This window comes from Falco naumanni, chromosome 1 (assembly GCF_017639655.2).
Source record: "Falco naumanni isolate bFalNau1 chromosome 1, bFalNau1.pat, whole genome shotgun sequence".
In the NCBI taxonomy this organism is placed as follows: Eukaryota; Metazoa; Chordata; class Aves; order Falconiformes; family Falconidae; genus Falco; species Falco naumanni.
In genome coordinates this window covers 83138200-83152981 of record NC_054054.1, presented here as the reverse complement: position 1 = coordinate 83152981, position 14782 = coordinate 83138200, and the positions used below count along the sequence as shown (strand labels likewise).

The window sequence follows — 14782 nt, the reverse complement described above, 5'->3', positions numbered from 1 at the left end:
TTTTTGTGTCTTTAATCGTAGGCCTCTATCTGTTTTTCTGGAGGCACAGGGCTGCATGTTCACAAATGGAGGCTTGGTTAACTTAAAGTTACTCCTGAAAATGAGAAGCTGGTATCAGCAGAAGAGTTGTCAGGCTAAGGCCAGACTTCTCTGACAGCACAAGCACATTAATACAATCTACAGCTATAATACTACACATTTGTATCATGTGAGAGAAGGAGAAAAGACAAGACATACAGAAATATATCCCAGATGCTTATTCAGATCTAAAACTACCATAGGTTTTCCAGTGCTCCTTATTAAGAACATTTGCACAGCATTGGTTCTACTTTGCACACTTACTGTGGCATAGCTCCAGATTTTGATTTGAAAATTAAACTTTCACTCTCTGAATCTGTGGAACTGGCACCTGGAAAAGAAAGTATTTTTAATAATCTTATATCCTTTTACTGATTTATTTAATATTTAAACTCCAAAGAAAAAACTACACTACTTTTGCATTTCACTTCAAGAGTTGAGAATTCTCTGTAATAAACTATGGCAGTTTTTCTTATCTGGTTAAGATTCTAGCTATGTACTTTAGCCAGTTACAGAAATCATAACCATGACAATTTAACTGCCACCTCTTTTCCCTATGCTCTCAGCTGTCTTCCTTCATATTGAAGTAAATATGGTTAAAAAAAAAATGCTGACTACTACTCTACTGGAAATGTGTAATTTCATTTTCTTGAAAGTTAAAACTCAAAGCTTAACCAAACATATAGCTTATACACAGATAACAAATCTTCAGCCTTAAGGGTGAGCAACTCAGTATGCAAGACATTTTCAGACTAAACTTGCTACCCACAACCTGCACAGCTCACAGTATTTACATTAACCTATATATAACATTTATATACTGGTATTTCTTGCCAGTGGAAGTCTTGATAGAATGTATGAGTTTGGCAATACCCTGAACTCACTTAAAGAAAAAAAAATGAAAGCATTTATTTGTCTTTATTTTTCCTAACAACTGGTACTTCACACATTTATCCTAGACATTTGTGCAGTACGTATTACTCCTCTTACTCCTCAAAGGATTTGTGCATCCATATGGATAGCTGTATTTGTAATACAAATCATAAGCAATTCATAATCAATATGCATAGTATAGCATAGACTGATTCTAATGAAACAAAAATTGGACTGAGGCACCCAAGTACCCCATTTATTTTCAAAGTTTAGAATATAAAAATCAAAGCAACAAGTGGCACAGAAAAGGTAAGAAGGGAGAAGCAATGTCAAGACGGCAAAGTGGGTCTACATGAAAGTATTTCCCATAAGCAAAGGATAACCAGGTCTTGTGTAGCAGGGCCTGCTGCACAGAAGAAAGCATGAGGCATCATTGTCATCAAGACTATTAATGTACAAAGACTATTAATGTACAAAGCAATGCCTGTGTAACGATCTGGTTTCCTTAAAGATCATAGGGGATGAGCCTAACAACTTGTACGTTTCTCTGTCTTTCAAAGTTACATATTGTAAAACTTCAAGATAGCACTTCCATATAGCAAGACTTTGCCAGGTCTCAAAAGAGGAATTGTTTTGTTTGCCGTGTCTCTCTACCTAGATGTTTCTTTTTTAGTGTTGCTTCTGTTACAACTTCACACAATATTATATATTTGTACTATACCTGAGTATTTCTGAAATATGCTTACTTCTGTAAACAAGTCTTACTAGAATCCATAAGATTCAGAAAAGTCTTGATCCCAATGTGGGATAAAAAAATTCTGAGAATAAAAAACATAATGGAAGAAACCTTATAAATGCACATCTGTCATGATTTAGCTAATTTATAGCAAAAAAGTTTATTGCTTTGTTAATCAAAAGCTATTTAATAATTTTGGTATTTTATTATTAAGATTTGTTATGAGTATTTGTTATCTTAATTTGTTTTATGCTTTCAGGTAACCTTTTAAATGAATTTTAATGAGTTACAAAGCTGGTAAAAGAATACATATTACCAAAATCTTTGAAAGATGCATGAATAAAAATAAAAATCAGTATGTGATTAATATAATCATGCCTAAAATACAGTCCTCCACTAAAAAAATAATTTAATAATTTTGTTAATGGTCAAGTTATTAAACTTCCTCAGATAAAATAATACTGGAATTATGATTAATTTTGAAGTCAAATATTTTTAAAATTACTACCAGTTGATTTTGGACAAAAGCAGTATTACTGACTTTTAACCTGACTTAAAGCCAGTGTACGAAATATGAAGAATTATAACATGCTTACACATGACTGAAGAAGATTCATTTGGGGCAGCCACACTTACTTGCACTGGGAGCAAGTTCAGAACTGAGACAGGGATTACTTTGATTTACAGAGGGTACTACTTAAAATCTAGCCATATGCCAAAAGCTCTGCTTATTTCTCCTTTTCCATTCTTTACCTTACTTGTACCCTAAGTAAATAGCAATTTACCCACTGATTCCTGGGACATTCCTTGAAATACCTGAATGAGTATCATGTGATGTTCACAATGTGTTGCATTAAAGGGAAGCAGAGGAACACTGTAAAAGTACCACCAAAGCAAATGTAACCTTAACATACAGAACCAAAAGTAAACTTCAGCTTAGTTATCCTTTCCTGTATGCATCAAGTACTTCATTATTTCACCTCTTACCTTCGATGAATATTTCAGCTGATGTACTATCTGAACCAATGGAATTTGAAGCCAGACAAGTATAGCGTCCAGTATCGTCTTCAAAGGCTTCTGCTATAATTAGTGAATGAAGTCCTCCACTTGCAGAACGGATCTGAATGTCAGGGGAATTCTGGAGTTCTTTTCCTTCACAGAACCATCTGCAGTCCACACACATTTAGAAAGACAAAGAAAAAAAGAACATAAAGGATTGGTTCAGGCTCATCACACACAAGAAGACATTACACCCTTCTGCAAAAATCTAAATTGCTACCTGAAATCAGCACATAATGCTTTGAAGTATTTAATGACATTCACAAAGAAAGCACTTGCTGGCATAAACTTTACTTAAAAGGTAGTGAGACATTTCTGAATGCTAAGAAAATTGTACACACCTACAATTTAAAACAATTTCCTGTCCTGTTTTGATAGAATTAATGCTTTCAGCATATCATATGTACTGGCTTGCTTTGACCACAGCCTAATCCATTTCCATTTAACTTGCTATCCCCTTCTTCCTAATAATCACCAATTCTCCACAGAGGATGTTTGACTTTTGTCCATCATGCCCAGTCAACCTAATATAATTCCATGGTACAGGCTCCTCCATATTGCAGAACTTTAAATAGGTTTACTCTTGCCTCAGATCAGGAACATAAACTGGTTTTCTAGCCCTGGATTTTTATGTATGGATATAATACATTACAATACATATAATACAGAGACGTATGCCCCAACAAGAGCACTGGGTTTCAGTACACGCAAAACAGACACCTAGCTTGGGTGACTTATTACTAGGTAAAAGCACAGCCTATTTTGTTTACGTCAGGTCGGTCAAGCATCTTCCAGTACAGGCTGCCTGAAGAGCTAGTCCATGTTCTCAGTCCACATTGCTGCCATGAAGGTACCAGGTCCCATCTTTTTTCTGTTTGATTCCCTTATATCAGCTAGCCCTATTCTCATAGGCTGCTCTCTGCTTTATCCATATTTCTAGCAGTGCAGAAAGTATGAGTAGTAGAATGCTTTTTTTTTTATACCGGCTGCTATGCATTTTTGTAAGGAGTGGTGGACTGGTGAGTCACTCAGGGAAAACCATTAGGCAACAGCCTTTCTTCCATTCTCAACCAAGTCTTTCTAAATTTGTTATTCTCAATCCAGTCCTACAAATTCACTCTGATCTTTACCACTCTTCCTTCAAATCCTAATCTGTGCTTTTCCATGTTCTCTCTCTACCCTCCTTTCCCTCTTCTTCCTCTGCCACCCCAAAATTCAAATCTTGCTGTGGTGAGGATAGAAAAATAAGTAATTCTTTACAGGAAGCTTCAAAAGTGATCTTTCATTCTCTTCCCCCCATGCACTCTGTGTTTTCTACTGTAGTAAGGACTTTTTAAAAAAAACCCAAATAAATATAACCACATAAGTTTATGAAGAGTCAATTCAAATGCAAAGACAATGGTATTTTAAAAAATAATTTAGAAGACTGAAAATCTGCCACAAAAAAGAAAATCATATTTTTCCTTTAGTTTGCACGTTAATGAGAGAATTTTTGCAATTACATTCCAGTAATACTTCAGAATTAAAATTTTTCCCTCTCTATCAGATGGCTTTCCCCTGCTGCCTAAAAACAAAGTAACCCCAAGGAATTACAGAACCTCCCCTACTTATTTAGGAAAATCATGCAACGTTACAGGATGACAGATACTACAAAGTAAAAACCAATGAGGAGTCTTTAGAAATGAACCCCCTCACTTTTATTGCTCTTTTTTAATTAGCACACTATATATTAATAGAAAGAAAAAGTAGGTTTCAAAGCTTTCTTCTGAAAATATTAGATTTTAAAAATTGAAATTTCATGCTTATTTCAGAATGCAGACTTAAGAAACCTAACAGATTTACACTTAGAGAATTCTCCTTAATAACACCCAGAACTGTGGGCAAGCCTTCTGTGTTTATGAACAATAGATCTTTTATCCCTGAAGGTGAAAAAAAATTGATAGTGGCATTAAAACCATATGTAATAGTCTTCTGTAATTAAAAGACTAACAAGTTCTTTTTCTGTCTTCTGTTGTGCCCAGACAGCGCGCACAGAAAGTATAATTTCTGGAAGGAACTAACAAACTTCCATTTGTTTACTCAGTAGACCCCTTTGGCCTACTTTTACAACTATTGGGCTTGGAGACAAATCCATTCTGTCAGCTCAACTGCCAAAATTAACATTTCTCTTCCCCCTCTTCCCCTCCTTTCCTCTCGTCGCAAGTTCTCCCTTCTCCTGGTGTGAGGACCTCTGCTACTATTTCTCCTTATTAGACCTTCAGAGTCCTAACCTCTGTGCAGCCTTTCCTAAGTCACATTAAATGATATGCACAAGAGAGAGGTTCATTCAATTTCTAGACAATCACAGACAAGAGCCTGTAATATGAGGCTCTATCTAACCATTAGCTCTACTTTCCTTTCCAGAAACATCCTGCAAAGGAAAACCTCTCCTCCAAACCTAATTATTTTCTCAGATAGATCCTGTTTTAGTTTCATGCAAATTGTATGGATTTCTATCATCTCTCAAATCCCATGCTCACAAAGCGTTTAAGAAATTGTGATAGGCATATGAATCTAAAATTAATAATCCATTTATAATTTTTTGTCAGATGACATTTAATAAGCATTTTTTTTTCTTAGGAGGACAAGTTCTACACTGTCCCTTGATTCGTGCATAGACACAGCCTCAAGCAGTGGGAGCTATTCCTCAACACTGGTTGGGACTGAGACTCATTGCATCACATCAGCGACATACCACTGAAAATGAGTTCTGACCTGCTACATCAGACACTGTGTGCCACAGAAAAAAACCACATAAATAAGCAATTCAATACAAAATTACCTCAGTCATCATTAAGGTGACGTTAGATGAATGTGAAACTAGCCTGGTGTGGGACTGCACTGTTTATTGTGAAAAGAAGGATTCACCTTCACAATGGGCAAAAGCAGAGTTATTTGAAATGAAAAACACTGGAAAAGGCTTAGTTATATTCTCTTTCCTTTCTAATTGTATTTTTTTTCCTTTTCCATCTACATGTTAATAAAAAGAGAGGATTGATTAACATGAATTTCTCTTGGCAATTACATCAAAATTAAGTGAATGAGAAAATACTCAACTGAAATACTTGACTTGCTAATTGCCAGTTCAGTTCAAGAGAGTTTGTGAATTAAAAAAAGGGTCAGCTAACAAAAAGAAATGAAGTAATTTTTGCCCAAACACACAGTGAATTTTAGTTTTCCATCTTTTATATAGTATGGGCTTTTACAGAGCACAAAACTTCTATCTACAGGCCCCATCAGCCTTAATGCCATCACACTTGGAATAGTCATGGTAAGAGGATTTTCTGCTCCTAAGGACTGAAAAAGACTCAAAGACAGATCTTTACAGCATTCTCTCTGCAGAGGGATCACCAAAGCAAGGAACAAATCACTATCAAAGGGAAACTTAGCCAAAGAAACCAGGAGGACTCATGGCTAGACACAGAAAAACAGCCATAAAGCAAGTCTTGCAAGGAAATTCCAGCTTTATGCTAACTCGGGCAGCATTAACTCATGTCCAGTCTATTCCAACCTACTGATCCTCTTGGGTTAGAGGATTATTATCTAGCTAAGAAAACAATAACGCTTTTGGAGAGCCAAAATACCCCAAACCAAACCAAAACCAAGAAACACTGAAAGTGCAGTGGACTCATTGCAGATGCTTTGTGAAAAAGATAATTTCCTGTAGAAAGAACATTGTTTTAAAAAGACATGTATTTCACAGGTTCTGGATATTAAGTACAAAAAGTACCTACTCATTTCCCTATCCCTTTGTTGTAGGTTCTCAATATTGTATAAGAAGTCCAGATAGAAACCAAACAGGCAGAAAGACCAACAAAAACGTTTCCATATGTGTATACATATCAGTCTACAGAATAAGAACTCAAGCTTGCATCCTAGGTGCATTCCTGCAGGCCACGCTAGCATTCGTGCAAATTTATAGGGAAAGATCCCCTTGAAAGAGAACAGAAACTACCGTAAGATGTTAGACAAAGGCTGGCAAACAAAAAAGCCAATAAAGGGAATATGCATTTTATGTAACTGGAATTAATTTTATTAGTCATTATGTATCTTGCCACATTTCAAATTACATTGAATTTCTCTGTTCTCTTCTACTTTCTTCTTCATTCTCTTCTCTCAATTTATCTTCCTGACTGTATTTCCACTGTACCACTCTTTGCCTTGCCTTTTCTCCAGCTGTGCTTAGTTTTTCACCTGCATTATATCTCTTGTATGTTAAAATGATAGCAATTAAGTATTTAATGCAGGCACTGAAACACAATCACTAGACTGGAAAGTCAATACTCCAAGAAAGCGAACCAGAGGTATTTTGGTAGCAGGGGAACAATGATTAAGATCCTCGCTTTTCACACTTCAAACCATACTTTGCTTTTCCACTGGCTACATTATTATATGATGGTAAAACAGCAAACAAAAAAGGACAGTCAGATGCCAGGTGAGCAGCAGTCCATGCACACTGACATCAAGTAGGAATTCACACAATATGTCTTTCTTGTTCATTCTTCTTTATGTCCTCATAACCCTCCACGCATGGAAATACATATGAGCACGTGTGCCTGGGATTTTAATGACTGTGAACAAAATATAAACAGAGTTGAACAGTACACTGACTGAGTAAGCACCAGGGCCTTAAGAAAAACAGTTCAAGGTTCTCTCTAATGCATAATCCTGCTGGAACTTGTGTTTTTTGAGAGTCACTGAGGAATAGAAAGGTTTTCCTTTCAGCACACTCTTAAAAGTTAATTTAAAATGGCAGCTGAAGTGAAACTCTAAGATACAGCCTTAGGGAAGAATTATAATAGGGAACTCTGACCGCTACAAAAAGTGCAGAGAGATAAGTTGCAAATTAAAAAGTAATTTTATCCTTAGTGGTGTTAAGTATGTCCAGCAAGAAAAGTTAAAATGAAATACTCTGACATTCCTATACTGGCAGAGTCAGCATTTCCATCACAAGACCGTGCAACTTCCATTTTGTTTTTTCTGCATTTAAGTTAAGCAGTCCAACACTTCCACACTGTAAAACATTACTACTTAAAGAATTTGACTTGATTTTTAAAAGAAATTAACTTTGCCATATAAGATCTAGAATACGCTGCATGAATCAGATTATTCAGATGCTTATGTTCTTTGCACACTGCTCCATTTTTGTGCAACATACAATTTCATTATTTGTATAGGAAATTCATAACAGAGTTACCAGTAACAACATACATACTTCAAATAAATTTGTCCTGAAACACAAATAGTTGGGGGGTTTTGTTTGTTTTTGTTTCGGGTTTTTTTTTGCTTACAGTTCTGCAGCTCTGTTTAGATTTTTTTTTTTTGAGAGTCATAAAGATGTGGCCTTCATGTGGGAGAAGCATAAGAAGTAATTAAAATAAATAAATTGATTTTTTTTTACATTTATCATAATTTGACTATGTATTATCGGAAATTATAGCAAGAATGAGTTAATAAAACAAAACCATTCTAATTTAGTAAAAATTCTTTTTTATAAATTGCATGTCTCTGTTTATCCTGCATTCTTATAAAAGTTTAGAAGATATACATGATGTGATGAATAAATATCTGGATGCAAAGGAAAAAGTGGTGAGATTGAAAGATGAAAACTGAATTACATTCCATGCCTACAATGAAGATATTTAATGCTAATTTTTTCTTTATAGAAACCAGGTATAATATATCATATAGAAAAGAAGTACCTGCTGTATGACTTACTTGGATATGTAGTCCAAAGCTGTTTATTTGTGAGAAATAAACTTCTCTGACATAACAGGCTGTGTAGGAGGATAAGGTAATGTTCACTATTTGCTACTCCCTACAGGAGCAACTTTTTAAAAAACTGGCTATGTTCAGTATTTTTTTTTGAACTCTGATTATAAAGAAGATAACTAAATATTTAATAGAAGAATAATGAAAAGCATCTAGCAACTTTCTTGTTGAACTGGCTTCAAAGCCACATAGGTACATTTATGCCATATGGCAGAGAAACCAGAAAAGTGACTCTTGTTGACAGTACTGTGGTGTTGGGGCAAATGATATTCACAAATGCATCCAGTGGTATCTAAATGAGATACCACATTTCAGGTAATCCTGTTTCATCATGCAGAACAAAGACATCTGTGCAGCTATATTTATTCAGGAAGAACAGCAAGGAGATCATATTTCTTTAACTGGCCAAAGAAGCAGTCAGTATTAAAGCAAAAATCTGTATATTTTCTTCTCTAGCCAGAATGAACAAGTGTCTTATGCTTATAAAGAAATTGATTCTAAAAAACTATTGCTTATGTTACAGTCAGCCTTCATATATGAAATAACAGAATGCTGAACTATATGCTGAATAACTTATTTTCCATTTCTGAAGTCAAAAGTTTTAGTCCTACCTCATATCCTATTTTGATCTATCTTTGCCCTGAAAGATTTATTTCTTTTCCTTATTTTTGTCCATCACTACAACACAAAGTACTGTATTATTACTCTCGATCCTAACTGCATATTTCCTGAAGACCAGGTGTAGGTGTAAGCCATAGATTTCACAGTTTCAGAAACCTTACACAGAACTCTCTCTTCCTTATTAGGGCACAAGCCTGTGCCATAAATGTGACACTTTCAGATGCAGCAATTTAACTGACAAATAGGTGTGGACAGATAAATCAGTTTATTCTATATTTGGGTAATCATTGGATCAAGAAAGAGAAAATACTGTGCAATTTAAGGACCAATTATGTAGTGCAAACTGCAAACCACCTTTTAAAACAAGCATGTTGATTATTTGCCACATATACAGCTTGTTACTTAAATGTAACAATGTCTTCTCATGTCATTGAGTAAATTCTATAAGCACTGATTTTGGGCATCTATAAATTTACAAATTATGTGTCCATATTCAAATATGTAAATGAAAAGCATGAATAAAAACCAAAGAATAATTTATATGCAATTTAAGATACTCAGGTTTCCATACTTTTATCTGTAAGACATGTTTTAAAGCTGTTGGACCCATTAGATAACTGCAGGTTAATTTAACGAGATTCTTAATAGCAGCCATTTGTGCAGAAAATTCAGAAATCTTATTGCGGAACAAGTGATTAACAACATTTAATGTAACAATTTCCCTACACAATCTCTTCTTGTCAGTTTCTTCACACTTTGCTATTTTATGGAGCATTATTTTGTACCTGACATCCTCGGGTCTATAGCAGGATATTTTAAATCATCTTCTGATTGACTAAGCTTGAGTTCCTAGCACACAAATGGGTACTACCGCCACTTACAACTCAGCCATACCTCTGAAATGATATATCTCCTGAAGTGGCTTTTGAGATGACATGCAGTCTGTGCAAAGATGGCTAGAGCTTCTTTGCGGGTGCCTAAGAAACAACTCTGCCACCTCACAGGCTAGCCAGACTGAAGAAGGATAAATTGGAATAATAATCAAAGGGGAAACTACTACTCTCCTCAAAAGTCAGAGTAGGCACCTTATGGCACAACTGAAGAGCCAAAAGAATTCTTTGCTCTACTACTACTACAGTTGTGTATTTCAATAATGAAAGCAATCACTCAGCACCTTGGATGGCTGCACTTGACAATATGTCATTTTTTCAAGCTCCTGTTACGTGTTGAAATTGAAACAAATTTCCTTCAGAACAAAACCAATACTACCTCACAACAAACTGCCCTCAACTTCAGGAGGCTAAGCTGTTAAAGGTCAAGATTGAAAAATCTTGTCCCTTCACTTACTATTGTTTTCCTCAGATGTAGGACCCCAAAATTTAATTATAAAAGTCTGTAAATATAAGGAGGATAAAAAAGATTGAATTGGAAATAGCAGCAAGCTGCGATAACCCAAGTTATTTCTATATTTTTAAACATGTATTTTATATAGATAAATGTAGGTTTTTTTCAGTATCATTAAATATGAGATATGGCAAAATAATTTAATAATTGCAAATTTCCACTTGTTATTAGCTCTCAAATTACACCACCTAGGTTCGGAAAATGGTTGTTTCATGAATACAGTAATAAAACCATTTGTAAACTCTCTGGGTTTCAGAGTTTAAAAAAAAAGAAAAAAGGAAAAAAAGAAAAAAAAAGAAAAAATTACAAAGTAAACCCTGTGAATACTAATGGATCATAATCTGGTCTGAAATTTGCACAATTATTTACAATACATTAAAAAGGAAAATTCTTTGTCCTTCTGACGTAGCTACAAATTCAACTCTGCATAATGGGTTAATAAAAAACAAAACAAAAGCCAAGAAGCAGGACAGTAGATTTAGGAAACGAATGTTCATACAGTAGTTTTGTAGTATATTTATGTGCATTTCAGAAGACTTAACGCTAAAATGGTAGGTGCTATGAGCAGTAAGTGATAGGAAGAATAAAGTGAAGTACAAATTCAAATTCAAACAGGCATAGTACGTACAGCTAATGTACATTCATTGCATTCCTTTAGCATTCCATGTAACTCTTTCATTTTCTCTTTTTAGGCTTCATGTTTGGCTGGAAACATTTTTTTTTTTCTTCTGAACTATCTTGTATGTTTCAATCTCCAGTGCAATATAGGCAATAGCTTGCCTCCAATGCCAATAAACATGGAAGCTGCTTCCATGTATCAAAGTACAAAGACAGAACAGTTTATAAATGTGAAGAATGAGGAAGCACAGTCATAAAAATTTAATAGCTGACTCTGCAATTCTATCCCTAATATTATTGTAGATGCTTTCATTTATTTTTTAAAGTAATTCAGTTTATATGTATGTGTGTGTGTGTATATATATGCACTCTCAGAGGATTACCACAGAACTAAAACACTCTATACAGAATTAAGCAATGAACACAAGAAAAAACCCAGCACCTGAAACACACACTTTTTGCATTTAACTAGCTACTACATAGGAGCCCCCATAGTTTTAGGGCATGAAATGCTAGTCACTGAGCAATAATTTCTTCCTTTCTGACAGGTAATTAAATTGACTGGTTTTGTACAACTTCCTTCTTGGGCCTGGAACATCCTACCCCGAAGACAAAGTGTGGTAGACGTTACCTGTATTTCAGATTGTTCCACTAATTCATTTGTCAGCAAGTCAAGCAGATCCCTTCTGCTCGTGTCTGTACTTGTGCCAGCAGAAATTGATTGATTTGCCATTTTGTTTCATGCAAAGATTATAATCTCTTCCCCAAAAAATCAGAATATTAGCTTTCCAAAGTAGAGATGTTGTTCCATATTTTTCACCCTGCGGCTAAAGGAACCCTTTGTCACACATGCAAATACATACATACAAATTCATAAAATTTGATTCCAAAGATAATCCAGAAAACTCTGCCTATTTTATTTTCTATTGAACATCCCTAAATACTTGTTTAAATGAAGTTACAGAAAGATAACACATACATTTGAAAAAGTAGTCTCCAAATGCAGCCAGCTCCGTACTAAGAGTCAGTAGCAGGGGAAGCATATGAGACCACAGTTGGAGTTTAGTGCTTCAGAAAAAACATACATATGGTATTAGAGATAAAATTCCTGGTTTCTTATGGACCGTTCTCAGCTTCAGTATGCTGGAAGAGCCAACTAGAGAAGCGTAGTTATGTCTCCCTCATTTTATTCCACCTTTCCTTCCCCTCATCCATTTTTTCCCATTCTGTTAGGTTAGGCAAGCCCTCATGTGTATTTTCAGTAAGAACATTCACCATAATTTTCCAGAGTGTCTAGCACATGGCACATCTTACTGAATATAGGCATTGAGCCACCTGGTAACAACAGTCTAGACAGGATCTAATGGTTCAGAACAACAGTTTCCACTCATCTACAGTGAATATCGGCAATTGCACAATGAATGTTTTCATATATAAGGTAGCTGAATAAAAACGTTTCTCTGAAGAAAAGCTCAATGAATAGGACTTCGAGCACTGAAACTATAATTGAACATGAGATTATTAAATATGTTTTATTATTGAGAAATTGAAGTTAAGCACTTTGCCCACTGTCACCCAAGAAAGTTAAGAGCCAGCTCTGAACTCAGTTTCCACTGTCTTAACTCTAAGACCACCTTCCATGCACTGAGCAGGTCTCAAGAATCAAAGCAGGTTCTGACTTTGTGTTACCAGATGGATTGTTAGCCAAAAGTTTATTATTCACCTTTTAAAAAGCTAGTAGCTGGGAATTAAGAGACTGATTTAAGTTACTACACAGCACTGTGTGGCCATGAAATACTGGAGCTTCATTCTTAGGGGTCTGTTTGCCTAATGTTGCAGAAGGATTTTATGTGACCACCTTCCATCAACTCTGAGGGCAGTTATGCACCAAAGTCTCTAGTGCACACACTAAATGACTGTTCACTTACATTGCAGATACCATCACTTGGCTTATGCAGACCTAAGCTTACATCAAGTTACCACTTCTGGTATTTGATAGGAAATTAACATGATCATGGAAGGGAAGAAGAGAAAGGAAATTAAAAGCAGTGAAGACAGTTACAGCAGGTTAAAAAAGCAAGTATTTAATAATAAGATGTAAAACCAAACATTTTTTAGACCCAAAGAACTATTGAGGCTTGTAGGATTAACATAACAGCTTTTCTGGCTGAAATGGAATACATATTGTCTAGAAATTAAATGCTGCTCTTAGCTATCCATTATAACTATATACTTTGACCAGAAACAGATTTTGAACTAGCATGCTGTCATTATTTTTCTTGCATGGGAAGGGAAACCTCTTACAGAACTGCCAGGTATAATCTTCCAGAAGGACTGTAAAGAGTTAAAAGTAAAGAAGTTGGAGAGTTGTAAGGATAACATAGCATTTATGCAGCTTAAATTCTGTACATAAGACAGACTGCATTTAATAAGATTGTGGTGAGTGAGTGAGTGGCAAGTTCATGGCTGGCAACACACATTTCAGATGAAGCAATAATACTTCTGAAAACCATAATACTTAAAAAGAGGAAGAAGCTAAGAAGTATTGTAAATCAATCACTCTAGTCCACAGGAAAAAACCCAACAACATTCCATGATGAAACCTTAATAACTTGCAAATCAACAATAAGTAAAAAGAAACCTCCATCCACTGTGTGTAGCCTAATTCATACTGAAAACATGGAAGTGGCAACTGTGGCACTTGTAGGCTTACCTTCAAAATTGGCAGACATCTTGCTGGAGTTATGAAAGGTAGAAAGTTATTAAATCAATTGTGACATACATTGCAATCACCATGTTTTTTGTAGGCACAATTAAATGATGCCTACAGAAGGCAGTTATCTACATTATTGTTACTAAATAGATAAACCTTTTCATTTGCATCTGCACATTAGCTAAACTAGTTAAACTAAAAATGAGCTAAATAAACTAAACCAGACCAGATTAAAACCAAAATGAAACCATATATAACTAATACAAAACTGTTTATTCTTATATGGATACTGTTCCTACTATCATCTCCCTTTTTCTTACTTCCAGTTACTTCTGAGCCAGAGTCAGTAAATATAACTTTGTTTACTGGAAGTTAAAATACTTGATTCATACAGGTCAGGTCAGCAATTTAGTAGCTGAGAACGAAGAAAGCAAGCTGTCAGCAGTTTTGTCAGTGCCTTGCATTAAGTATGACAGCAATCAAATTTAGACAGTGGCTCAGCTGCAGAGATCGGCATCGTTCTGCAGTGTCTTCTTTGTCAAGAACAATCACCTCAGCGCTCCACTATGGTTTTCAATATTAGCAGCAAGTCTTGAATGGACGGGATGGCAACAGAGGAAACTGCCATCACTGAAGCATTCACGATTAGGATGACCTGTATTCACAGACAGTTGCAACAGTTGAGTCTGTTTCATGTATTTACAGACCACAAAAGCAGCAATCATATAGTTAAAACATGGTTTAGCTGAAGCTGGTGGCACATGGCTTAAAACTCTATGTAATCATTTATTATAGTGATCACAATTTTTATCTCGCAAGCTTAACACAAAATCCTCATGCAAGTGCCCTCAGGACTATCAGGAAAATTA

The 14782-nt window shown here is 35.3% G+C and overlaps 1 protein-coding gene across 2 annotated transcripts in view; it reads right to left on the bottom strand.

The window, feature by feature from the left end:
* LOC121091659 (palladin-like) overlaps window positions 1–14782 on the bottom strand; it is a 194288-nt gene that overhangs the window by 121894 nt on the left and 57612 nt on the right. Inside the window, exons 2-3 of one of the 2 annotated variants that reach the window (XM_040601701.1) lie at window positions 2675–2853; window positions 343–409 (exon numbers count right to left, since the gene is read on the bottom strand). In XM_040601701.1, the coding sequence (XP_040457635.1) occupies window positions 343–409; window positions 2675–2853 (246 nt within the window). Of the gene's footprint in view, window positions 1–342; window positions 410–2674; window positions 2854–14782 lie in introns of those variants that run through there. The other variant, XM_040601710.1, reaches the window with a different exon arrangement.